This window comes from Quercus lobata, chromosome 8 (assembly GCF_001633185.2).
Source record: "Quercus lobata isolate SW786 chromosome 8, ValleyOak3.0 Primary Assembly, whole genome shotgun sequence".
Taxonomy (NCBI): Eukaryota; Viridiplantae; Streptophyta; class Magnoliopsida; order Fagales; family Fagaceae; genus Quercus; species Quercus lobata.
The window spans coordinates 768,008-795,819 of record NC_044911.1 but is presented as its reverse complement, the minus strand read 5'-3'; the positions used below and the strand labels follow the sequence as shown (position 1 = coordinate 795,819).

Sequence of the window (27,812 nt, the reverse complement as noted above, 5' to 3'; positions counted from 1 at the left end):
AAAAATAATATATTTTTCTTCTTTTTATTTTTTGTATAAACCCAAAACAAAGTTAGAGAGTCAACAAGAGAGAGAGTGAGGGTTGACCGGGTGTCTTATGGGTGAGCTACCTGCCCATCTCTCACACGCACAATAGCGTTGAATTCTTTAATAAAATCATGCACCTTTGATGTCTCTTTTTTACCTTCACAAATTAACACCACCATGCAATTGCAACCCCATTTCCTTTATTTAAGAAAACCTACTTTGGTCTCACATATTCGATATCTAACCAACCAAAAATATTATTTCAGCTCCTTTCTTTTTCTTGAAAACATATTTTTTTTTAAAGATTATAAAAGAGCTTAAGTAAAGAGAGGCAGTAGAGAATTCTCTTTTACTTGTGTCTCTTACTCTAGCCTTCCTTTTTTCCATTAATTGCATTAAAAACATTTCTCGCACCCCACATTTGCTTTTATTAGGGAGGAGAGTAAAAAACAAAAAAAAAAAAAAACCAAAGATGGGTAGGATTCCATGTTGTGAGAAGGACAATGTGAAAAGGGGACAGTGGACTCCTGAAGAAGACAACAAGCTCTCTTCCTACATTGCCCAACACGGCACCCGTAACTGGCGCCTCATCCCCAAGAATGCTGGTTTGTGCTCTCTCTCTCTCTCTCTCTCTCTCTCTCTCTCTCTCTCTCTCATAAATGTATTTACAAAATAACTAAGGCTACTTCTATATTTCATATACAAGGTCTTCAAAGATGCGGCAAGAGTTGCAGGCTTAGGTGGACTAATTACCTGCGTCCTGATCTTAAGCATGGCCAGTTCTCTGATGCAGAAGAGCAAACTATAGTGAAGCTTCATTCTGTTGTTGGTAACAGGTACACCACTTCATGTTGCTCTTTGCTCAAACTGGAATATCAATATTCTTTTGCGAACTAACAAACACTATAAGAGATTAAACAGAACACCAAGTGTGTCATGAATGATTAATAGTCTCATTCTAATTTACCTCAATTTTTATCTTATATTTATCGTCAAGTCCATCGTTTTGCTAGTTTAAACAAGCAGTTCTATTCCTATTTTTTTGTCTCAATATTTTGGGTACTAAGTAATTATTTCCTACATGGGCACCCAGATGGTCACTAATTGCAGCTCAGCTGCCTGGCCGCACAGACAATGATGTTAAAAATCACTGGAACACCAAACTGAAAAAGAAGCTGTCAGGCATGGGAATTGATCCTGTGACCCACAAGCCCTTCTCCCACCTAATGGCTGAAATTGCAACCACACTGGCACCCCCACAGGTGGCTCACCTTGCAGAAGCAGCCCTTGGCTGCTTCAAAGATGAAATGCTCCATCTCCTTACTAAGAAGCGCATTGACTTCCAGATCCAACAACCCAATGCAGCACTAGGGAACACCACTGCCACTTATATTAACCGTAATCAAGATGAAAAAGATGATACCATTGAGAAGATCAAGCTTGGCCTATCAAGGGCCATCCAAGAACCTGAGATGCTACCATCAAACAAGCCATGGGACAGTACTGGAGCGACATCTGCGAATTTCGCAGGGGCCTGCAGTGCTTTCCCTGCATCTATGCCTGGATATCAGTATGGCCCGTCATCTTTTGGCAATGACGGGGACAGATCACCATGGAGCCAGAGTATGTGTACAGGAAGCACATGCACAGCAGGGGACCAGCAAGTTCAGTTGCATGAAAAACTTGAGGAAGAAAATGGGGAGGATTCTGAGGGTGGGAAAGGAATCAGAAATGGATCCAGCATTTTCAGTTCAGACTGTGTCTTATGGGATTTGCCATCTGATGATCTAATGAACCCAATAGTTTAAGAAAAGTTACAGAACAGAAGTGCAAAGAAGGCAGGAATCCTACTTCAAGGATTAAAAATAAACATCTTACAGCAATTATAATGATTGACATGTAAATAAAGCTCATTTCATAAATCATGATAAAATACAAGAAAAAGCATTATTTCTTGCTAATAATTTCAACTATTTGTGTTCAAACTATATCTTTGCTCTTACTAGAAATACAATGTAGGTCAAGCAAAATATGAAGATGAAGAGGATGTATCAGCCAGAACCTGCAAGTAATCAAGAAGAAAAATAATTTCAGGAAACAGAATTAAAGTTTTTTTTTTTTTTTTTTTTTATTACACAAGACTAGAGTTCTTGGAGAAGTAATATTTCTGCAAAGCTACCTCAAGTTGCTCTTCAGTAAATGAATTTTTCTGAACATTCCATGTATCTGCATGGGTCCGCCGGAACTCTGCAACTGCTTTTGTAACTGTAGATTTTACAGGCGTTGGCTCCCCGGCAAAACGAGCCAGTAATGTAACATGCTCAGGTAACCAACTGGAGGAAAAAAAACACCCCAATGCTGTTAAGGAACTAATATATCAAAAGGAAAAAAAAAAAAAATATATATATATATATATATATAAAAGAATTGGCAATAAAAATCCATTTAGACCATTCAATCTGATGTCCCATCCCTGAATGAGAGCTAAAAGGCAAATAGTTTGAATGTTATTGATAAATTAAACAAAAAGGTTTGAATGTTTAAAAAGATCCAGCATAGTTATACCAGAACTCTAGAAGAATTGTAGGACTAGGCAAACCAAGAGGGTTTTGGCTCCTCCTCAATCCACATCCCTCAAACAAATCCAGTTGATGAATCCTTTTTTTTTTTTTTTTTGGGGGATAAATAACGGAATTGTATAAATCCAGTTGATGAATCTAAGCAAAACACGTGGTACAACTTTTTTTTCAGCTTTTTGAAAATGGGATTGTTTGAAAAAACTGTACCTAGAAAAAGTGAAATTATAAAAAGTTGTACTTTGAAAAAGTGCAGGTTGAAAACACACTACCAAATGGGCACGCAGTCAGTTTGTAGGATCCTAACTTGCCGTGAGGAACTGAGCTTATCCTTTCTGGGGGGGTGGAGGTTTGTGTGAAGGTAAACTTTTTCACCACAGAGATTTTGCGCCTCATTTCCACACAAAATTTGTAGACCTTTTCACTATCTTCCATAAGAATGATATGTTTGTACGTACACCACTCATTTTAGTCAAATAACCAAAAATCTTTTGGGATCTTTCATTAACTAATATTAGCTAACTAGTCACATTTGGTCAATTTGCACCCATTTAGACCAAAAACCAAGATTTGGTCTTTGGGTTGGTATAAGTGCACCTATCGTTGACTGACGACTCAAAGAAATTGGAATTTGTAGAAATGTTATTAAAGGAACAATCATAATTCAGAGTTTTCTAATATATACGCGAATGAAATTTGGTGTGTAAATCCAGTGATAAAAGTTGGTTCCAATTTCAAATTTTATATATATATATATATATATATATAAGTAAAACAATAGTTACAATAGGGGAGGGGTGATTTAAATCCTAAATGTCTCCGTTAGAAGCCCCTAAAGGTGTGCCAATTCAGCTACAAGGTTCTTGGTAGTTCCAATTTCACATGTAAATTTAAAAAATAGTTTTATTTCAGAAATTTGCTGTAACAATTTACTATTGCTATGTTATCAATATACCATTTTAAGAAAACAGACTGGTGGGTTTAGTAACATTTGAACTCACTATCTTGATCCCACCAAACCCACCCATTGGAAGCTTTAAGTAAGATACATTATGATTGTGTTGCCCATATATTTTCATAATTACATAAACATCAGATTCATGCATCCTGTGTATTTAAGCTTTCCTTGATTCAATAAAATTATTACTTAAATTTTTTTACACATCATCGAAGTTGTTACAGCATATCTCTAAAAACTAACAATAAGATCAACTTCTTTAACTTAATGTAACACACCTGGGTATGTCATATGGCGCTGATAACACAGAAGCAGTCAAAGCAAGGACAGCACCATGTATAGAGGCAATGGAGTGACCAGAACTTAGATTTCTGCATTTATAGACATTAGATCAGAATAATGAAACTTTACACGAAATACCTAGTAATAGTGACTCAATACAAAGGGTATCCAAATTATAAAATGATTCACATATATAAATACATGAAAACATGCATGAACAACTTTCCGGTTAGCATATGACTGTATTATTATTAGTGTTCATCAATACCATGAGGCATAAAATTCAGTACTTAAAATCTCAGGCAGATGAGTACAGATTTCTTTATATTTGACAATGCACTCAAGCACATATTGCATACAAAAATTACTACAATAACAACAACAAAGCCTTAGTCCCAACTTTTGAGGTCAGCTATGAATCCTCAACAAATTAGTTAGGGTAAGTCATATATATTCTTTTCCTCCATTCTGCTCAATCTAAAGTCATACTCACTGTTATTCTCTTAATTGACAAGTCCTTTTTTCTTACTTCTACCGTGATTTTTGCATATAAAAGATTATATTCATTAAAAAGCATGAATCATGCATCCTGATCCAAAATGCATTCAATAGCTCAACGAAACATTTAGGAGTGGCTCAGCAGAAGAAAAGATTTAATTGATTTCTTTGTTAATAATTGTTCTTCACAACAATCCATTAAATTACTCTTGAACTGTACAAAGATATATTCATGAATCATGAACCAGCAGTCCGTCTGTTTCAACCCACTATTCATAATACTATCAGCATTTCCCCAAATCACTCTGGTTTCAACTTCCATGAAACAACAGAACCTTACAAGCAGAAATAGAACTTATTTATGAAATGCAAGCAGACGCATTTACATGTGTCTATATGCATGCAGGACATGAGACTCTAAGAAAGAATACAGCAGAAAGTGTTGTTCGCATGAAAATGCACATAAATAGGGGTTGTCTCCTCATCAAAAAGGCATATCAAGTAAATAATAACTAAGGACTTCAATAACATGATTCTAACCTCTGCTTTCTCTTCCTTTGAAGATTATTTGCCTTCAAGCAAGCTCTATCACGAAAATCTCTTGCTAGATCTTCATCCCCGCCCTTCATTAGGCCTGCCAAAACTGCTGCAGCATGCTCTCTTACCTGAGCCAGAAGTTAGCTAAATAAGTTGAAAGGAGCTAAGTTCTACCCCTAGACCCAAAATATTAGGGCATAATTGGTTAAAGAGAAAATCTCAAGAACCATATAACTTGTTCTTACTGCTACTTCATTTCAGGGGTCTATGACTTCTGAATAAAAATGAGTTAGCAATATCATTGTTCTTATCAATAGCATCACAATCTTATAAGTCCAAATCTGAACTACCCAAAACATGGATCATATTACACCCAATATTCCACATTACTTTTCAAATAAGCATTCAGAAGTCAATACTTTTTACTTGCCACAGACAATCCCATATTACAATTTTTGGAGGGGTTATCCCATCAGTGAACCCCCTTAAAAGTTGAAAATTTTCATAAAAAGAAAACTACTACTGTAGGTTAGAAACTTGCCTCCACTTGGTTATCTATAAGTAGCTTCTCCACAGTGCTCCAGATTTGTTGTTTCTCCACACTTGAGAGAATGAAAGTGTGCCTGTAATAAAGACATGACATAACATGACTTTAAATGCCTCTGCCTATAGCAAACATTTCTCTAAAAACTATGACAGACTCCAGTCCACACAAGATATCAAGTCAATATAAGATATCATGAAAGGCTGAAGATAAAGAGGTAATTAGAAGAAAGAAGGGGGAAAAAAAAAAAGGAATCTTCCTTTATAAATGACATTTTTTGAAGTATAGATACTCATGCAAAAATATGGACCCTGTTAAATTTAAATTCCCCAAGAAGAAATTTATTCAAGATTTGATAAGCTAAACATATCACAAACCAAAAACCCCTACCCCTATTCCCCCCCCCCCCCCCCCACCAACCCCCCCAAAAGGGCCAAAAAGACTAAACTGTAACCAGCTATATGACTTGTAATCATTCAAGGATGCAATGCAAAGGGGAACCTCTTCAGTTACCATACCTATACATAAAGGTTCGCAGATATGTCAGTGTAGCAGATCTAGTCCGCCAGTTAGAATCATTGGCTGAAGAAAGAATCACAGATACAGCCTCCTGGAGATGAGGTTCCCAGAAAATCCTCCATTTTAGCAGTTCAAAAGCAGCCTTGGCCAACGTTGACAAATCTTTATTTGATGTTTCCTTCAAAAGGCAGTAATAATTCTCAGATAAGAAGGTGTGATGCGCAACCTACTAGGCATCATGATGCAAATAAAACAAATGAAAAACAAAAACTCCTATAGTATATTGTCTCTGCAATAAATATCTCCAAAGAATTGAAATGTAATACAACAGAAACATCTTAGACTTTGTACAAGGAATCATAAATGTTAAAGATAAGAGCCATCAAGTTGCATCCTAAAATCTATATCACAAACCAGTATATGGTCTTCTGTCTGTCTCAGTCACCACTGTCGAATTGCACTTTAAGCAGAAAGTACAATCGTGCTCTCTGATTAAGTTAGTAGGGGCTCCACTAATGACTATCCCAAACTGAAGCACCCAAAATGAAAAGACAACTACTTCAGGTAGTAGGGACTCCACTAGTGACTACTCCCAAATAGAAGCATCCAAATGGAACGCTAGCTACTTACATGGCAGGAGTCTGTCACAAGATATGAATGGTGTTGAACAAATTGTATGAGACTGCAAATCTTCAATCTCTCTTAAAAAATAACTATAGAAAGAGAGGAACGAGGGAGCCAAATAATTTAGCAGTTAGATTGAGTGCAAAGGCATTAAGAATCCATATGCCAAAGAGCACATTGGAATTGAAGTCAAAACAGAATTATGATTTTCAGTATACAATGATTTATCTCACTCAACAGAACAGAATTTCAAAATTACAAAGAGAAATCCATTTTCAGAGGGACTCCTATCCTTGATTTGTAAATTTACTTCAAAACCATGCTTTAGATGATTTTGTAGGTTTGTACAAGGGTACACTTAACTTTAAAAAAAAAAAAAAAAAAACTAAGGAGATACTACTAAAATTATTAGAGCATTTGAAGAAAACTGGAATAGCAAACAAAGTGAGATGTGCTATTATGAAAGTCACTTGTTGGAAAATCAAAATTTTAAAAACATGAAGAACAAAATAAAAAATTATGAATTTTATAATTTAGAAAACCTAATTCTATCAATATTACTTCAGTTAAGGAATGAACAATTCCAAGTTCTCTCTGACATAGTGGTCAACAAACCCCAATTAAAACCTCAATACTAAACTGACAGGAACATATTTTTTCGATAAGTTAAACAGACAGGAAAATATTTAAAAAAATAAAAATTTAAACACTGGCGAATTTCAGAACCAAATATTAATACAATGCAAATCAGTAGAGTAATATTAACACAAGCAAACAGGTGCTCAACATACCTGCAAGGAAATTACAGGATAAAGAAGCCCCACAATTACATCCAGCAAATATGAAGATCTTCCAGACTTCAAAGACGAGATGATAAAATGGAATAGCTACACATAATAGGAAAAATAGATCTGTGAATGACAGATTTTATGAGTTAAAAGGATATTCAACAGAAAAGTTTCCTGAAACTTAGTACCGTTTCCATCCATTTGACATCATCTTGTGAATCTCCATTCAAATGTACATCTTGAAGTTTTGAATCTATTGGGATCTCCAAATGGTCAGATTGGCTGCTACTCTGAATATTTATTACCACTTCAGATGCTCGTTTTATTAGGAACTGAACCCAACCTCCATCTTTAAGTCTGTTATCAATATCACTATTTCTCCCTTCATGTGAAAAATCATGATCCGAAGACGCATAAAGCCGAATGTTAGAGCACAATACAGAAAGGTTAACACCTATAGCTTCTCTTACCTGCCCATGTGAAAGATGCACAAAACAAAAATAAGAAAATAACTCCCAAGGTTACAAGGAAAATAATATTGTATTGGTTAGTTCTTTGCCTCAATAACATTGTAATTGTTATTTCTTTTCATGTTTAACATTGTTAGAATTATATATGAACGATTAAATCCACCATTTCCTAATCGTTTAAAAGTTTGGGACAATCGGTAATTTATTATGATATCAGAGCAAGAAGTTCTAAGTCAATCCTTATTTCCACTCCACCATCAAAAATCGCAAATGTTAGGCCCCATTTATTAAGGGGGACTATGGGTCTATATGTGTGGAGGAGTGTTAAAATTAACCTCCATTTGGTAGGGGTGAAAAAAGAACGGAAAATTTTTGGTAGAAAAGAGGGTGGAAAATTGATGTTTTCCATTGTTTGGTTAACAAGCGAAAACAGGGGGAAAATAGTGGGGGGCAAGTGTTTTCCACCTGGGCCCACTAAATTGTTATATCCCCAAATTGGGAAAAAAAACTTGGGTGAAAAGTAGTCTAGTCAAAATGACTTTAACTACCCTTCCACACCACTTTTGATTTTTATTTCCCTACCCACCAACTATCATTTTTGTCCTATTCCAACCCCTTTTTAGTAAATTCACATAAACTACATTTTCCATTCTCTCATTTTTCTACTCAAAACAAACAAATGAAATTTATTTTATTTCTCATCCTTTCACTTTTCCATGCCCCCAACCAAACAGAGCCTTATGGTTGTATGATTAAATTCATCATTTCCTAATAGCTTAAACTTTTGGGACAATCAGTAATTTATCAAACATAATCTACACTTACCAAAAAAGAAAAGAATTATCTGCATACATACACAAGAACATACAACAAAAGTTAAGACCAGAAATCAGTGAGACCTTCAAAGAGGAATTCTTACTTGGGCAGATGAATGGCACATATTACCAAGCAGCTCCTCCAAAAGTTCATTATGCAGCCGCATCTCAGCTGCCGGCATTTTCTGTGGGGATATTTCTATAAGTACAGCTGATAGAAAAGCATAGCGCTTAGCTACTATAGTGGTAGTTGCAGTCGAAGGTAAAGGATTTGCCAAACAATCTAAGATTTTTTGCCTCAGAAGAGGAACTTTTGTTCCATACTTTCCCTTTCCAGTAACTGCATAACGTATACAAGCTGCCCACTCAGGTATTGATTCCACTGATTGCGCTAAAATAATATTCTGCAACTGGGCCATCAACCAACTGTCCCATGCTCCTAAAAGACCATCGACATCAGAATGCAACACCCCAGCCAATGCTTCAGCGGCAACACATTGCTTAGACCTCTCCTTGGCATTTGCAAACTCCTCCAAGGTGCTTCTAAGAGCCAACAAAACTGGCATGCCACATTCTTGTATTAACCGTTTAAAAATCCGGGCAAAATTTGAGTAGAAGGTATCACTTCCTAATAAAGAAATCCAGCTAGGGGTACGTGGCCATGAAGCAGAAAAGTCAAAATAAAAACGGGTGATTGATTTGTCTGCAAAGCTCTGAAAAGATGAATTTCCATGTCCTCTGGAAGATGCGCTCTCTGTATCAGTGATTATGTGAACATGGGAAAGACTATTCAAAGTCTCATCAAAAAAGCCCTCTTCCTGAAAAATTTTAGTTAAAACTCCTTCCAGTGATGATTTTGTACTTTCTTGTAAGTCATTGGAACCAGAAGAGCCAGACTGTTTCCCAGCCGAAAGTTTATAAGGGGATTCCTTTAACAGTGTATTTAGAGCCGATATTGCAAGTATTCTAGTCTGAGGAAGTTGACTTTTCAAATTCTTCAAGAAGTGACCTGTAAAGTTTTTGAAATGAGAGTATTTGGAAAAGGTTAAAACTGAGACATTTGCACTCAGTTAATTGCATGAGCACTATTGAAAAGCAAAGACACAATTCATCACTCAACAAGAAATATGTACTGACCAGCAGTTTCACTCAAGATCGTTGAAGAGACATTTGGGTCATTCCGAGATGCCATAGCCAACAGGAGCAGAACTCTATTAGCCATGAGATTATACCTGAAAAAAAAATTTTAAATTAAGACATTATCTAAAATATTTACAATAAGGTAGTATAATTACTATGAACATAAATTTGCACTGAGTGTTTACTATACTTGCTCAAATGAAGATCTCAACCACCCAAATATTCATTCTATTTTCATTAATTGATAGGAGTCCACACAACAGTCCAAAACAATTCATAACATATAGGGGATAGCCTCAAACAACTTCAGATTAGATAAATAATGGGATTAAGAAAATATAAAAATAATAGTTTTCGAATAGTTAGATATTTACCGCCAATGCAAGCCAGTGGAATCAAAACTCATAGAAATAATTTGAGAAACCAAATCTCCAAAAACTTGTCCATCCATGTCATTGTTTGATGTCCTGAAAATGCTTCTAGACACTCCAGCAAAGTAGATGTTGTATTTGACAAATAACTGTTGGCACTCAGATAATGTTAAGCAACAGAATTCACAACTACACACTCTAAATCATCTAATGGGGGGATTTACCTCATTGATTGCTTTCTGGGCTTTCAGTGACTCATGATGGGAGCTTCACGAAGAAACAAAGGAAGGTTAAACAGAGTTTCTATTTACATTTTTCAGAATCTAACAATCTTAAACATAAATCAATGCAGATTTACCTGGAAAGAATCCCAATGATAAAGGAAGAAAACGCTTTTGGATCCTAGAATAACAAAAGATATATCAGGAAGATGTTGGGTTATACATGTGAGTGAAGTCCCACATTGAATAATGATAAGAAAAATGAATAGTTAATATAACATAATTGAGTACATACCCATAGGACTTAGGCCTTTTGGGATAAATTGTCTTTATATGTTATCTTAATTATTCAAGGAAACTCTCCAAGGTGTTTATCTATTCATTTTTTAAGTTTGTTTTAAGTGTGTTGTCCTGAATGATTACCGTCGTCAAATGCTTGAGAACCGATTGTGAGGCAAGGACTGCACAAGAACCTAGAACCACATTTTCTGGTGCATTTGGGTCTTTTAAATTCTCAGCAAGAGAGAGAACACACTTTGAAATCATAGACGGCCATCTCTTGATCAGCTTCAGTAGAGATTTGCCAGCAAGTCTAGGAACCATGTCAAAATATTAAATCAGATATCATAAATCACCATTACTTTAAAAATAAAAAATAAGAATAATAATCGAACGCCACTGCAGCCAAAACAAAAAAAATAAATAAATACTAAGAGATATTAATATCTCTGAACCACTTGCCATGAAAATATCAAAGATTCTAACCATTAGTTTTAGGAATATGTTCCCACCCAGATTGAAAAACTCAATGCATACCACATTCTAAGATCTGTCGGAAAACACAACTTAACATGTCTTTTTTCCATCATTTTTCAATAAACTTCAAATTTTTACCAAAATAGCCAGTCAGACCACATTATATATGCTAGGGACCCAACATGGAGGCTGCCATTGAGAAATTCACAGAACTCCTCCAAACTTGAGAATAAGAGCTAGAGTTTGATCATCATTTTTTTGATAACTTCGAAACTTTATAACCGCCAAAGACATCACCTTATCTACATGTGGGCTGTATTCAGTGTCTTCTAATTGGTTTCATTCCCTTTATTGGATCATTGCTTCTAGAATGATCTTGTGCCCTTTTATAATTATCATTTATAATTATTAATAAAAATTCAGTATAGCAGTCTATATAGTAATTTTTAAATTACTAAATCTAAAATGCACATTACATGTTCTGTGCTACACAAGTCACATTACATTCAAAATAGACAATAGGATTTAGTGCCCATTTGGCATAGCAGTTTGAACACTTTCTTAAAACATAGATTTTTAAATCTCACTTTTTTCTTAGTACAGCTTTTTCAAACAGCACTTATTCAAATAGCTCAAAATAGGCTGTACCAAACAGGCACTTAGAAGATCTGTACTATGATTTGATCATATAGTAGGTCAAAGAAGATTGGTGGACTCACAAGCGAACAGTTTCATAACTATGCAAAGATAGATTTAGAAGATTGTCCATCAAGAGATTCAGATGATCTGATGGAATGAACTTTGCACTTGTACGTAATAGATGATAGGATGACTGTGAGGATCTCCATGTATTGTGCATATATGCCTTATCAATGAGTGCCCACCTTGGCCTGGAATGAGAGAAAAGAATCATTTTTTAAATGCTACAGCATTGATACATAATTTCATGTCAAAATAGAGATCCAATGAGAATATTCTTCACCTTCTCTTTCCCTTAGAATGAGATGACACAATAAAATTAATCGGAGGTTCAACTATGGCAGCAGATTCCAACTTCCAAGCCTGCCTGTGATTTGACCACTCATCATATTCCAAACTTCCTGTATGACAAAAATCAAGAATAATTTATGAGAGGCAGGACATAAAAGAAAAAGGATTGATATCCAGCTCATCTAAACACAGTGTGCATTACCATAGTTTGCTAATGCATCCATAATACGAATAATGAGTATCAATAAAATGCTGTCATCAGATTTTTCCTCTAACAAGTATCTGCTCAAAGCACAAAGATCAATGAGGTTTAGCAAATCAGACCCAGCAGAATAGGAGTAATGTCCAGAGGAATACTGAAGTTTAAACATTACTTGCATGAGGCATGAATAACCTCAGCAGCTTTTTCCCGCAGTTGAGTGCTGCCAACACTTGAACCTGTTGCTCCAGCTATTAAGAAAGAAGTATGATCTGGATCTTCAACCACTACATTGCTGGAGGTCGGCCTGAAATCAGGCAAGCAAGACAAAACACCTTGCAATGATGAATCAATCCGCAAAAGAGTCACTTTCAAGTGCTCTTTCTCATCTCCTGTGAGACAGATTGCATGTAAATTGTCAGATAATGGAAAAACCTGTATAAACTTCATGTTCATCTGTATACTGATAATGTAAATTAAAATAATGTGGCATTAATAAAATGATATATACTGAAGAATACATCCTTTCTTTCTAGATGAGATTTTTTATTTTTTACCACATCAGTTAGGTTATGGGAAAAGTTCCTTGAGGAATAACTATGATAATTACCTGAATCTGAATGGATTTTAGTTTGGCACATTGTAAAAAGATCATCCAAAGCCACTTTAAAATGAAGATCCAAGAGTTCGTTTGCAAAATTAACTTCTTCGTCACTAGGAATATGCCACTTAGGGCCTATTGGCAGTTCATTATTGGAATAATCTTTTGTGCTGATCCATTCCTCTAGTTCAGAAGCCACAGGGTGACGGAAGATGCACCTAAGAAACCAGAATTTTGAGGATTTCATTTTCAAATAAAGAAATTAAATTAATAAGCATTTAAATACAACCACTAATGGAAAGAGGAAAACATACTTGTACTGATCAATAGGATAATAAAGAATCAGGCTACCAAGGAGGGAACGGAGAAGATGATCACCAGCACCATTGACCTGTCAAATGACCGAAAAATTCTTGGAGGGTGAGATTTTATAATAAAAATAATAAAAAATAATAAAAGAAAGAATCACAGATGCAAGCCTCAAGAGCAGGTAATTTAATCGACAATAGGATAAATACCAGACCTTCCAAGATGGAGAATCAAAAGCAGAAACAATAGCTTCCTTAAACTGATCCTTGTAACGGAGAAGAGCAGGACCCCCATAACTGATGGCAACTGATAGTGTTTTCAATTGATAATCAATTGATGTTTCAAGAGCAGGAGAAAGAGTGGGTTTTGCCTGGAAAGAAACCAATTCAAATTTCAAAAGAAGAACTTAGGTTCAACGTGAAAACATATAACACACACCATACATGGGAGAAGCACCTTTATTGAAACAGAGGACTTAGAAGTTCCTCTTCCTCCAAATCCTGTAACTGGCACTCCTTCTAAAGAGGAGATAACAGAGGACAAAATGGGCTCAATAAGGTGAGTAACTGCCTCTTCTGGGTTTGAATGCACACATGCACAACAAAGCAGTCCAACCTCAGCAATTGCCCCCGGAAGGATATTTGTCTTCACAAACTTACAAACTTTTTTTAAAGCCTGTTAGGAGCATGAGGAAAAATAATAAGAACATCTTTGATTGAGATTCTAAAATTCAAAAAGAACTGAACTGAATATCATTAACCAGAACTAAACCTGAGTATACAGGGATTTTGAAAGTCTCCCAAGCAAGATTTCAAGCATGCAATAGTAGTAAGGACCATCCTCAACGAGAAAAGTTCCTGATGTTGCAGATGAATGTAGGCCTTCATTCCTGCAGCAGCAGTAACCAATTATTCCAATACATAATAGAAATGTAGAACAGAAGATATGGAAGAACTGAATGTTAATACTAACATAACACTGCTGGGTTCCAAGTGCAGAAGCAAGGAAAATAGGCGACATAAGAATTCATCAAGCCATTCAGAAAAACGAATCATAGGCAGGAATGATGACTCGTCTATGTTATCATCCAAATAAGCCAACTGCAAGTATAAATGGATTAGTAAAAGCATTTATTCATGGTTATAAGGGCAATAATAATTGAGTATTCTAAGAATATTACGGGCTTGTGTGCTTACATTGGAAAAAATGGAGCCAATTAGTTGCATGGTTGCCAAGGTTTTAGGAGGATCATTGGCATCCATTCCAAGTAATACATTGGACAATGAAACCATCAAAAGATCAGTGAACTCATCACCACTTTCAACTGATTCTACTGAAGTTGATTGGGAGGTGAGAAATAGTGAACGCCCAACAAACGCTACTGACATTACAGCAATTTTCAGCTGGTGGGTGGCAGTCATCTGACTAGACATAACATTGGTGAAAGAGAAGTTAATGTGATGAAACAAGCAAAACTTAAAGGGGTGAACAATACTATTAATAGGCACTGTTTCACAAATGCACAGGTGTTTTCCATCAGGAAAACTGCAGACAATCATTCTAAGTTTCAACAATTCTGTGATGTAATGAAATAAATGATACAAACTTACTTACCGTCTCTAAGGCCATATGGAATCGAGATGCCACAAAAGGAAGAACCAAAGAGGGCTCCACATAAGACAAAACAGAAGTTGCTGCAGCAACTGTCTCGGATAAATGCTCATTCTTGCTATATTGACCACGTTCAATTAACTTCAGCACCACATTGACGAAATATGTCCTTTCTGATCTTCCAAGAAGCAGTTCGGGCTGTCTACTGTTTTCTGTGTTCCTGCAGTAACAGTACTTTAGTAGAAAGAATAAAAATGTGCTAAAGCATGAAGAACAGATTTATATCATCATGCAGGAAATTCTTACTGTTGCTCATGCTGTAGGCGTTTCTCAAATTGTATTACCAAATGGAACAAAAATCGCTCCAATGAATAAGTCCAACGACCACCATTGGAGGGATGGTAATATCTACAACAATAGACACCAGTAAAGAACTGACAGTTTTTATTACCAACTCACATGCTTAGAAAAATAAAATAAAATGTGTATGAGAATATGAGTGAACAAACTGTTCCAAGAGGTTGACCAATTTCTCAAACTGATCTTGCATCAAACTACCAGGTCTTAATAGATACACCTGCCACCAAAATTATAAAATATATACCAACATCTTAGGAACCATCCAAATGGGGACCACTTCATGCAAAGAGTAAAATGTAGGCCATAGTGCAAAAGTCTTACAATTGCTTTTGCGATGGCCTTTGCTGGGGTGACTGTTTTATTGGAGAACAAGAACCTTGTGTTTCGGGGAACATCCACAGAAAAAGGATATGATCCACTTCCATTTGCCACAGGAACCTGTGGTTGACAGATTGGGTGAAGGCATATAAGTGTGCATAGTAACAATAATAATAATAACATAATATAGCAATAACAACAACAATAATAATAATAGTAATTCTTATTAACAGTAGCAGCAGCAGCAGCAGTAATAAGTCTTAGGCTCTATTTCATAGTTAAATGTACTCCAGAAAACATTTTAAGAATTTTTGGGTTTGTAAAAAACTTGGTCAAACCGTTAATATTTTTAGTTGACGAGGAAAACACATTTGTAAAAGTTGTAAATTGTTTTACGGATATTTTTTTTGTAAAACATTTTCCAAACTCTTTCTCACACAGACAACCACCCCCCCCCCCCAATTCTTTCACACACAGACCTGCACCCTCGTTGCTCTCCTTCTCACACCCAAAGGATGCCAGCTATGGGGCATGGGATCGTTAGCATGGTGGCACAGTGATCGTCGGTGCAGAGGGTTCATTTTTTTCTGATCCACTTGGTGGTCAAATGTTGGGGTTTGTTGAGGCGCAAAGGCTTGGAAGTCAATGCTAGCGGGCAAGCAGTGGCCATCAGCACTCTGCTGATCTGTCACTGCAGATGATCGGTTATGGGTGTTGTGATTTTGGGATTTTTCCACCAATCTGTAATGGGTGTTTGGGATTTTCCTGCTTCCAATCAGTAATGGGTATTGTGGATATGTAGAGTTTTGATCTATTTGGGTGTTTTGTCCTGTAACAGGCTTTGGTTGTGGATAAACAGATTTTGTGATGGAGGAAATTTTCCACATTTTATCTAGCAACAAACACCAAAAAAATAATTTCTGAAGCATTTTCAAAAATGTAACCAAACACTAAAAAAGAAAATGCTTTCCCTAGCTGAAAAAATTTTACATCAAAAAACATTTTACAATAAAACAAACGGAGCCTTATAATTATTTTAGGCCATCTTGTAGGAGCAAATAAAAACATCATTTAATTGCTTGACATTATTGATGCATAATCAATCAAGGATCTACAATTTCTGTCAAAATGTACTTCTACTTTATTTATGATAAGCATTAGTTAGAAGAAAATCATGGTTCAACTACAAGACTCATATCCACATGCTAGGGACCACTGTATGTAACCAGTATCAATACATATTCAACACTATTTAAACAATTCATACACTCACCTCAAACATATTCAAGTATCTGGCAAAAAGTGTGGGTAAGAAACACTCCCATTCTATGGAGTTGCAGTTCTTTACAACACGAGCTACTAGAGCAGCCCATTGACTATTCCAAAATTGGCAATTTGGCATCGAGTCCCACAGGTCTATACACGATTTAATCCAGTCACTGCCATGCCAACAATAGGAAGTTAATTTGCCCAAACAAGCATAAAGAAAACCACAAAGAATAGGAGTTCTCAAAAATATGTGCTGCTAACAACAACAACAAGCCTTAATCCCAAATTTTTGGGGTTGGCTATGGATTCTCAACTAAAATATGTGCAGCTTACTTTGTAAAAAAGTCCTGGTTGTCTAAATTTGTAGGAAGAAACAGTCTCACAAACCCAGATCCTTCAAATGATGAATTATGCCATGGATTTTCCAATAAAGATCTGCAGGTTTGTTACATTAGATGGTAAGCAACAAAAAGTAAAGAATGAACACAGAGCTTTCACCATTATGACCACGCCAAAATTCAATTCAATTGGGACGAGTGACTCCACTTTTTAACATTCCTAACATGAATACTATAAATTCAGTATAGTACAAAGTCTGAAGAGATTTTTTTTTTGATAAGTAAGAATGTTATATATACGAATGGCTACTCTATGCATGAAGAACATAGAGCAAACCCAGAAAATACAAGAAGAAGAAAACAGAGAACAAAGTTTGAAGAGATTTAAAGCCTACATTGACCAAATTGATTTCTATTCAGGCTACCTATTTTTTGTTGCTGAATCATCAAAGGCTAAACATCAGGGACTGCAGGAGAGTACAGATGTTTAACAAAAAGTCAATACTGAAGTGACCAAATTGAGTTTTTTATTATTTCTAAAACCTAATATTTTGGTTGTTTTAAGATTATTAAAAAAACAATAATAAAATAATATTTTCACAAAAATAACATGAATTTTATAGACAATGTCCGGTGTACTTGGTGTAGCTATTAATAAAGCAGATTACTAAAACTCTAGTGTATTCTGCCTCCATGAAAAAGCTAAAGGTCAAAAACATTAAATATATGCCATATGTAACTTAAGAGATAGATTCATATGTAATTCACTTTGACAAAATCCAAAATCAAATTGAACCTACTGATGGCCAAAGAAATCCAAAGTAAATTCAAGGCTTTTAGACAGATCAACAAAATCAAAGAGAGAGATCCTCAGAGCACTGACCTAAACTCAGACCATATCTCAAAGGCAGAACCTGGTGGGAAAAACCTCCGGCAGGATCGAACAAGGGAAGTAATAGCCTCAAAATGTCTCTGTCTCAATCTCCACCCTTCAGGACCAGTATCCCTGTAACAGATGAATAATCCTAAGTCATCAGCATATAAAGTTCCAATACTAGGAAGTACAAGACAAAAAATAGTGTATATGCAATTCAGTGAAGCAAAAAAAAAAAGCAATTATTGACAGTTCAAGAAAAATTCAACTATATTAAGTTGAAGGGAATGCAAAGAAGTATGACAGCAACAACAAAGAGAAAGACTTTAAGCTAGAGACCTTGGATCATTAAGAATTTACTTTGTGATACAGATTTTTTTTTATTGGAATGATTTCCCTTTGGTTAATGTGGGTAATTTTGAAAAAGAAAAACCACAAATTTAATGATGGCATTCTCTCTTTTATTGAGCTGAAAACATTGTTTGTAAGGTTGTTTGAATGGGCCTGAACATTTGGCACTAGATGCATGTTCTGTTGTAGAGTTTATTGATTCTATTTCCTTTAGATTGTAATTTTTGTATATTTTAATTCTTCAGGTTCACTGTATGTATACATCCTGAGTACATTACGCATTCCTCTTTTCAATAAATTGCATATTACTTATCCAAAAAAAAAAGCTTCAAAAGCACTAAACAGTTTTAGTGCATAAATAGGAGATTTCATGATAAAATATCTTTTTCCTTTTTTTGGATTGGTTATTTATACACAATCCAACATAACCTCATCATTCGCCTCATTCTTATTTGGGGGTGGGGGGTGAGCTGCCATTGAGTGTTCACAATGAATTATCATAATTTAACCAATCAATTAAATCATGGCAATACTTTGTTGAACTAAGAATAAATAAATAAATGAAAACAATACATTTTGAAGGCGAATACTTAAAACTCACCTTGTGAAATGTGTATTAACCAAAGTATCGTACAAAGGTCGCCATTGAACTTTCAAGGACAACTTCTTCCGATACTTATTAAGTACCCTTACTAAGATATTTCCCCATCTAACCTAATCAACACAAACAGAACATCATATCAGAAAAGAAAAATTGTAAAAGTAAATATGTACAAGGAGAAAATATTTCACATGAGACAATAGATCACCTGGGCATAAAGCTTGTTTTGTGAGTTTTTAAACAACTCCAACCCTATCTCAACAAGTGTGCTGACATCTTCCAAAGATACATCACTTTTTGCCTTTATGAAACTGCATAACAAATAAATTCAAGTCAGATTTCAATCCTGTCACCAATCAATATAGATGGGACAAGGCACGGATGAGCTAGCTCCATCCGCTTCACCAACAAGTTCTGCAATTACTAGCTATAAGTGAAAAAAGACCAGTCTGATAGAAGGACCAGATCAACTATGTGCCAAAAAAAGAAACAAAAAACAAAACAAAACAAATTTTCAACAATTTCTGAAAAAAACTTTTTCAATTGAAAAGCAATATAAACACATTAGATCTACATCTTCCAAACCAACTATTATATATCTACACCAGATTGAGACCAACCATAATTTGTGTGCCTCCAACATAAAAAAATTTACTATGACATATATCTCACATGCACCATCCATAACACATAGTAATTTGCTTCATGCATCTTTTTGAGTGACTCTCAGTGATATCCTTAGTACAAGGCCGGTGTAATTGGGGTCCATCGTACTCTTGTTTTTTAATTTTAATAAAGTTTTACTTTAAAAAATATGTAATTTATAAAATAAATAAAACATAGTTGCCATTAAGAGACTCATACATCACCAAACACAAACACAATGAGAGATAATGTATGACCAGTATTAACTATTAAATAAGAAAAATTAGAAATATATGTGACAAAGAGCCATATAGGCACAAGGCAACCCCTAATGTGCTAGTGCATGAGATCTTATACTGATGAACAGACACCTCCAAGCAACTGAAATCCATGGTGACAGCTTAATGCTTGCTTTGAAAATGTAAGGTTTGGTAGTTAGAACTGGATATCTTCAGAATTTGTCAAGGTATAGCAAGAAGTGTCTTCCATGAGAAGTTGTTACGGTCATTATGACTGGTGGTGAAGTTTGTTAAATGGGACAATAGTTTAACAATGTATTTTTTTTTATAAGTAATGAGACTTTTATAGAAAAAAATTGAACATCATGTTCACGATGATGAACACTTTGAACAAAGAAACAAATACAAGAAGATCAAGAGCTAAAGGAAATAGAAACTAAAAAATCAACTACAGCAGTACAATTCGTACACCCTCAAATACAAGCCCAAAGAAAGAGAGTACGAAAAAGTAAACATTTTAGATGTTCCAAAGTTCTCGCCTTGTCTTCAAAAATGCAGGCATTACGTTCCTACCAAACTAACCACATTAAACATGCCGGGACCATGTTCCAAATGATAGAAAGATGCTTTCCAAACCAGTTTCTCCATATAGAGAAAAAAGATTTCACTAACCTTGGCATTACCCATTGAATCCCAAACACTGCAAAAACTTCACACCATAAGGCATGAGAGAACTTACAATGAAGAAGAAGGTGATTCACTGATTCCCCATTGCAACAACACAAACAACACCCATTAACCAAAAACTGACCTTTCTTAATAAGGTTATCAATGGTGAGTATCCCATCATTAGCTGTTGTCCATAAGAAGAAAGACACCCATCTAGGCACCTTAGTACGCTATATACCCTCCCAAGGAAAGGCATCAGTGGTGGAACTAGCTAATAGCTTATAAAAAGAGCGCACATCAAAAACACCAGATGTAGTCAATCTCCAAACCAACTGATCATCCCCCTCACCCCTCGGCATAGACGAATAAATAAACTCAAAGAATGAGTAGACAGTGGTTGCCTGCCAATCCTGAGGACCATCACGGAATAATAAATTCCAGCTCCTACCTCCTTCTGAATTTGAAACAACCAAGTCAGAGACCCATGCTTCTTTAGAAACAGAGCAATCATACATGGAAGGGAAAAGTTCCTTCAAAGGAGTAGGCCCACACCATGGATCATGCCAAAAACGAACACGGTTACCCTCCCCCACATTATACAAAATTTGGCTAAAGAACTTCTCTGTTCCTTCTTTAATACTCCTCCACATCCCACACCTGTGAGCAACTCTTACCCCTCTAGTGCACCAGCCACCTCTTGCCTCTCCATATTTGTCCGCTATAACCTGACACCATAATCTATGATTTTCTTTCCCAAACCACCACAACCACTTCCCAAGTGAAGCCTTAAACAGCCTAACTCTTCGGATTCCCAAACCACCACACTCAACTGGCAAGCATAATCCCAAGCAACTAAAGGATATTTAAGAACATCCTCTGAGGCCCCCCAAAGGAAATTACTCCGAATTCTTTCAATTCTTGCAGCCACAGCCTGAGGGATAGTAAACAACGATAAAAAGTAGGTGGGAAGACTCGATAAGGTACTTTTTAACAAAATAAACCTACCTCCTTTTGATAAATACAGATCTCTTATTTATCATTGGAATCTTTTGCCCTGTTATGCACCTCACTTTATTGATTTTTAACCAGATCTCTTATTGATTTTCATTCTTTTATAAGTGATTCTCATTCAATTCCTAGCTTGAATCTGTGATCAAATGATTTTACATTTCAAAGGTCATGATACTTCAGCGATGCTTGCACTTGTTTATGTCTATGGAGGGCAGGAAATCATTAAAATATTGGTTGAATGATTAAATTCATCATTTCCTAACAACTTAAGTTGTAGGGGTCACTTGGGAAAATTGGTAATTTATCATGGTATTAGAACAAGTGTACTGAGTTCAAACCTTGTCTCCACTCTACCTCCCATTTAAAAAATTTAAAAAATCCCATGTGTTGGGCCCCACTTATTAAGGGAAAGGCAAGGCCCACACGCAAGGGGAGTGTTCAAATATTGGTTAGATTATTAAATTCACAATTCCCTAACAACTTAAGCTTTTGGGAGAATTGGTAATTTATCAAATATGTTTCTAATTTCTCACAAAAATTTAAAACGATACCAATTTGGTAATTCACTATTTGAACATCCATATTGAAAATTGGTCAGCCCTGAACAAGTCAAATGCGCTCCCTCAAAATGTTATGTCAGAACTTATAGCAGACACTAGGGTCTACCTCTAGAGCACACCATCTATGCCATCTTATGAACCAAAGCACTCCCAATCTCCCAATGACAACTTGTATAAGAGGCAAAAGCCAACTATCATTTCTTTTGTATGGCCCATAGCAAAAAGCAATCAGTTAAGCAAGGATTTAGGTTAGCCTGCCACTCAAGCCAACCTAAAAGGGAGGGAGGCTCCTTGTACTCAGTGATGTCAACCCCACCAACCCCACAAATGCAGCAGGGCAGAAGATTCCAATGACAAACTCATATTCGTAAGTAGTGCTAATTGGCTCCATTCCTAGAGGCAGAGTATCTATCTATCAATGCCACACCCCCTACCCTCTAAATGCAAACACCCTAAAAATATGAAATTCACCAGTGCAAGTCCCTCATTCCAAGTCTTGTATCCCACTACTGCAATAGTCATCCCTCAACTCCCATGCGAATTTCCCTGCTCCCCGACTCAAGCTAAGGCATACATACTCTTCCGCAAAAATTTCTATAGAAATGCCTCTATTTCTCAATATCAGGACAGATAAACAAGTTCATTATCTATTGTTTCATGTAACTCAACCCCTAAAGCTCGTCTATTGCTATTGCTTAATTATTTTGATAAATTTATAAATAAATAAAAAATCACACCATTTTCATGTGAAATTAGAACAGTTATACATAGATAAATGTCATCCAAGTACCACCAACAACCCACGTAGTGAGGTAGGTATTAATATGAACAAAGACAGCTTTGTATAAGAAAATTGAAACAAAAAAGTAAAAGGGCCAAGCCATAAACGAAGAACAAAAGGCACCCAATAATCCACCTTAAACCCCAATCTTCACTGTCAATGATTCATTTCCTAACTCACTCATTGATCAAATGGGCACCCAATAATCCACAATTCGGAACCATCAAAATTATTGTTATTTACTCGTGCAAACAAAAGGCATAACCAAATTCTAGAGACAAAATCAAAACCAAGCAAATTTTCAACATGAATTCAGATAAGGAAAAAACAAAACACACCCAGAATCGAAATGATTCTGAAAAATCCCAGAAGACCCAAAATTTAGAGTCAAATTGAGAAAAAAAAAAAAAAAAAAAAAAAAAAAAAAAAAAAAAAAAAAAAAAAAACGAAAGACCCAAGATCGAAAACATATTGATAAGACTGAAAAAGGAAAAATATAAACAAGAAAGAGCAAAGAAAATTAAAGAAAGCTCACAGGTCGATGACAGAGATCCACTTGAGAGTGGAGTAGACAGAATCTGGGTCATCAGGTTTGAAAGAGTTCTTGACAGAGCAGACGACCCGAGAGAATGACTCTTTCTCTCTCTTGGTCTCTTGGGCCACCGGTGGTGGAAGCCAAGCATTGTAGAGATGCATTTTTTTAGTGTTTTGAAGCAAATGAAGAAGTAGAAGAAGAACACGAAGGCTTGGATGAAATTTGCGAGGAATGGTTTTCACTATATATATAATGTTTTATGTGCGTGTGAATTGGTCTGGCTTTTCTTTCTCAACAAGAAAGTTTAGACTATACAGAACAAAAAACTAAGCCCAAAATGCAAACAACGAAAGTTGCAGTTGAAAGAGAGTAGGATGGTCCTACATGACTTTTCAGTCACCAATAGGAAACTTACAGATTAATGGTATGGTAATCTCACAGATTTTTCTAGGGGAGGGTGAAAGTAGACAGTTTCACCTAGTACTCACGAAAACATCTCCACACTCTCTCTTACACACATTTCGGTAGGGCTCGAAATAATAGAGTTGGTATCTAATGAGACTGCCCGATGGAGCGGATGGAGCCGGTCACTCACATTTTGTGGATTTTTTTTTTCATTTAACATTAAATTGCTAAGGATTTCGTTAGTTGTCCAATTTCAAAACAAAGTGAAAAAGTAGTATCTTGAATTTTTAAAACTCGAGTTTCGGGTAGAAATCGAGTTCCTAATACTCGAGATCTTGAGTTACAAATATCTGACATGGACTTTTATCCATGTGGAGCCACGTTGAAATCAAGCTTCTAATACTCGATTTGTGATCATATTTCAAACACAAAACACAGACTCAACTTTTATTTAACTTCTCACTCTCACTTAAGCATCCAAAACATTCTCACTCTCCTTCACACCCAAACATACAAACCCCAAACCCTCACTCTACCGAAGACAAGCGCATCTCATTGGTGACAGAAAACCCATCGGCGGTAGAAAACTCTTGTCTCCTCTCATCAGCGACCTCTCACTATCTCACACTGAGGTCAGTAGTAAAACACAGCCCCTCTCCTTCTATATTTACTCACAAACATTTGGCAGTTCTCCTATCTTTTATCACTACTCCCATTTGTTCATTATCAAAACACATCAATCCACTGGGAATTTTGTTTTTCCCTCATTTCCACATAACCCCAAACCAAATACATAAAACACTTAGATTTTATTCCAGTAGAAATTGAGTCTTGCAGACTCGAGATCAATGGCATTTCTCGAAGAAAATCGAGTCTTAAAGAGTCGGTTTTGTTTTGTAGAACTCAAGTCTTTAAGACTCAAGATCTATGTGGCATAATAGTGTCCAACTCAACAAGTAGGAAGCGAGTCTTTAAGCCTCGAGTTTTATATGGAACTCGAATTTCTAAAACTCGAGATGCTAGTTTGCAATTATCTTTCAAACGCGTGTTAACTTACTATATTTTATCCCCTTACTATGCTAGTCCCCAAATATCCCCCATTATGTGAGACTGTTGTTCCTTTTCTAAGTGACCGTATGTTATAATTGATACACAATAGAAATAGTTAATGTATTACTAACAATGCTCATGTGAATATATTATATTAGACTGTTGTGGACATGCGTTGCATTTGTTGTAAAAGATGGAGTTGGATTTGTAGAAATAGTCCGTGGTCCACACCCACCAAACCATTTTTAGAACATCATTGTATTCATCTCATCCTAGCCCACCATGGTGAGATAGCCTTCGTCATAGCGTCCCTCAACCTTGTGGACCTATGGCAAGCAATTGGTTCTCTCAATTCCCCCCCCCCCCCCTTTTTGTAATGTGGATTAAAATGGGTTTTTGATATGCCAGCCATGGCGGCGACTATGTGAGCTTGGGCTTTTGCTAAGTAGTATGGGAACAACAATATGGGTGTAAGCTTTACTATGGGGTTGCTAGCATGAGAGAAATAGTTGCTTATGATTCAGTATTGTCTCATTTAAGAGAGCTTTTTATACTCAAACGAGGGAAATGCATGGAATTACGAACTATGAAAATAATGCATTGTGGATCAAACAAGACTAACAAGTAAGAACTTGAATCAAATTGAAACAAACTTGTATAAACAAGATTACAAGGAAGCACTAACAAGCATAAACACCTTCTAGAACCCTATGAATTGTGAGAAAATCTCATAAGAAACTAAATATTACAAGAGAATGATTTGATCTCTATATAGGTAAGTTTGTAAATGGAGAGGGGTGTTTTTCTCTTGAAAATGAGTCCTCTATTTATACTTGAAACTTGACAGTTACTAACAATTGTTCCTTTCATGTGTTTCTCTTTCCTTGAGCTTCACTGACACATCACAATTTTTTATTATGCTTTGCAACTTCTTAAAATTACTTCGATGCCACTTATCTCTACTGCGTACACTTTTACAAGAGTTAGTAACTATCATATCATCCCATATTACTTTCTATGTTCCTATGCTTTTACAAGTGTAATTACCCTATCGTGCCACTTGTTATATTCTTGAAAATTCAGGAAATTTTGAATTAATACCAACATGAGTGAAGGATATTATTTATGAGTTCTATTAGAAACCTAATTTCTCAATTGACCTAAACCTGCCTATATAAACATTCTTAAGCATGTTTCTCAAGTAAAGAGAGAGCAGCCCACCAATAGCAAATCTGAAAAGCAATATCCTTGAGCCAAAAAAAAAAAAAAAAATTCACTCTCTTTGTTCATTGATAAAATCATAATGTGATCTATTCCACTTGTGCTTCAACCAATGTTCTTGAAACCGCAAAGCTTGCCCTACAACAATGGGTCGTTTTTGCTAGCTTTCAAGGTTTTAGATTGTAAACAAGTTCGTTCATAGAGGAGACTCGCATCAAAGGGCTTGTAAGTAGACTATGTAACTATTTTGCCTAGTGACTTTTTTTACAAGATTGGATTTCTAGGGGAGGTTTTTTCATTGAAAAGTTTCTTCATTTGTTTTCTACTTCATCATCAAAATCTATGTACTTTTTATTACTTTTTACTATTATTGCTTTTCTTTTGGTGATTGATTACTATGGTTGATAACTTGTTGAATTATTAAGTGGTTGAATTAATCCAATTAACCTGCTGAACGTCATCAAAAAGTTCAAAACTTTATGATGAGAGAGATATAGTTACATACAGCCGCCTTTAAAAAAAAAAAAAGTTAAAGGCGGCTGTATGTAACATTTTCTTAAATAAATAATATTATACCCATGAAAGTGGTTTGTGTGAAAAGTGTGGAACTTTTTAGGGGAAGGCAGTTTAATGCGTTACAAGTGGCTGAGAAGTGGCCATTAAAATACACATCTTTACTAAACGTCAACATATACAGAGGAGAAAGAAAAACAATTCTGCAATACAAAAAGTTTCTCAACATTGAAAGCTCATCTCCTTCTCCTATATATGTTCCTATATATATATATGTGTTTCTCAACTAAAAAGAAATAAATAAATAAAGTTTCTCAACCTTTTCACTAGACAAAATTTAGGAAACAACTTTTGCTACAATTTTAATTATAAGTGGTAAAAAAAATTTTAAAGAATTATAAATTCATGTGAAAATAATAAGTAGTCAATTAGTCATAATTTATCACATCAAAATTTTAACAAAATTTCGTGCTATAAAAGTTGTGATTATAGAAAAAAATTCTTTCTATAATCTCTGAGATGTCTAATAAAAATTAAATATTTAATAGACCGATACAAAAGCAATATTACTTTCTTATTAAATTCTGACAAATATTTGTAGAAAAAGTAATGTCAGGTATTGTATACAGAGGTGAGAGTTGGTCCACATTAAACTCGTCTCCAGAGTCCACAGATTGAACATTAGGAGTATATTTACTAGATTCTTTGTAAACTGATTGGGGCCCTTTGCCTTTTGTAAAAACGTGGGTAATTGAGATTCCTCTCATAATTGGCTATTTGGCAGCAAACAATTGGATGCAAACTTTTGAAAAAGTGAATATATTGAAAGTGAGAGAGGTTGCAAACTTTTTACTATAGATCCCTTTTACAACGGGCTGTTCATAAAGATTAAGACTATGAGAATCAATTACATTATTGTTAATGACATCAAAGAATAACAATATGCTAATGGAATTTCATAGTACGATTCAGTGATTTCTGTCTTTTTTTCGTTAGATTTCTGTACTAATCAACGCTTGAGCCCGTAGGATTATGTTTGCAAACCGTGACCATAATTTGGGACAATTGTTACATTAGTTTTCCCAAGATCACCATATTAGTTGTCTTTGCGGTCTTTACCTTATATGTGCATACCAATTGAGACTTGAAGCATACTTGTATTAATAATTAACTTGCCATCAAAATTGATAAATAATAATAGATTGATCTCCACTTCATAAGGTAAAGCTTCAATTA

The 27,812-nt window shown here is 35.5% G+C and overlaps 2 protein-coding genes across 5 annotated transcripts; one reads left to right on the top strand and one right to left on the bottom strand.

The window, feature by feature from the left end:
* The first annotated feature begins 125 nt into the window (after positions 1-125).
* Positions 126-2,005, top strand: LOC115957366 (transcription factor MYB80-like). The gene is made up of 3 exons (XM_031075595.1): positions 126-632; positions 734-863; positions 1,121-2,005. Exons 1-3 carry the CDS (start codon positions 500-502, stop codon positions 1,833-1,835), a joined length of 978 nt encoding a protein of 325 aa, XP_030931455.1. The 5' UTR covers positions 126-499; the 3' UTR covers positions 1,836-2,005.
* LOC115957364 (proteasome activator subunit 4-like) lies at positions 1,920-23,710 on the bottom strand. Of its 4 annotated transcripts, XM_031075588.1 has the most exons (35): positions 23,388-23,710; positions 19,156-19,258; positions 18,948-19,060; positions 18,005-18,127; positions 17,117-17,218; positions 16,788-16,953; positions 15,518-15,634; positions 15,346-15,413; positions 15,143-15,244; positions 14,840-15,056; positions 14,422-14,646; positions 14,198-14,325; positions 13,997-14,114; positions 13,682-13,900; positions 13,440-13,595; positions 13,231-13,307; positions 12,926-13,134; positions 12,491-12,707; positions 12,319-12,398; positions 12,109-12,226; positions 11,846-12,016; positions 10,794-10,962; positions 10,508-10,551; positions 10,374-10,416; positions 10,153-10,298; positions 9,776-9,870; positions 8,743-9,647; positions 7,542-7,823; positions 7,357-7,452; positions 5,941-6,119; positions 5,420-5,501; positions 4,882-5,006; positions 3,840-3,932; positions 2,207-2,360; positions 1,920-2,089 (listed from the first exon to the last, which is right to left on the bottom strand). In XM_031075588.1, exons 1-35 carry the CDS (start codon positions 23,546-23,548, stop codon positions 2,048-2,050), a joined length of 5,445 nt encoding a protein of 1,814 aa, XP_030931448.1. In that variant the 5' UTR covers positions 23,549-23,710; the 3' UTR covers positions 1,920-2,047. The 4 variants fall into 4 exon arrangements, with proteins under 4 accessions (XP_030931448.1, XP_030931449.1, XP_030931451.1 ...); XM_031075589.1 differs by lacking the exon at positions 13,440-13,595; XM_031075591.1 differs by lacking the exon at positions 23,388-23,710 and having other exon boundaries at positions 18,948-19,055; positions 19,156-19,249.
* Between the last annotated feature and the right edge of the window lie 4,102 nt (positions 23,711-27,812).

Bases quoted from the DNA above. Each gene is read 5' to 3' on its own strand.
- LOC115957364 (XM_031075588.1), bottom strand. From the start codon at position 23,548: ATGCATCTCTACAATGCTTGGCTTCCACCACCGGTGGCCCAAGAGACC. The intron at 19,259-23,387 runs GTGAGCTTTCTT...TTTGTTATGCAG, and splicing joins TGGATCTCTGTCATCGACCT to TTTCATAAAGGCAAAAAGTG. The intron at 12,017-12,108 runs GTGAAGAATATT...CTCTCATTCCAG, and splicing joins CATTCTAAGGGAAAGAGAAG to GCCAAGGTGGGCACTCATTG.
- LOC115957366 (XM_031075595.1), top strand. From the start codon at position 500: ATGGGTAGGATTCCATGTTGTGAGAAGGACAATGTGAAAAGGGGACAG. The intron at 633-733 runs GTTTGTGCTCTC...TTCATATACAAG, and splicing joins CCTCATCCCCAAGAATGCTG to GTCTTCAAAGATGCGGCAAG. The intron at 864-1,120 runs GTACACCACTTC...ATGGGCACCCAG, and splicing joins CATTCTGTTGTTGGTAACAG to ATGGTCACTAATTGCAGCTC.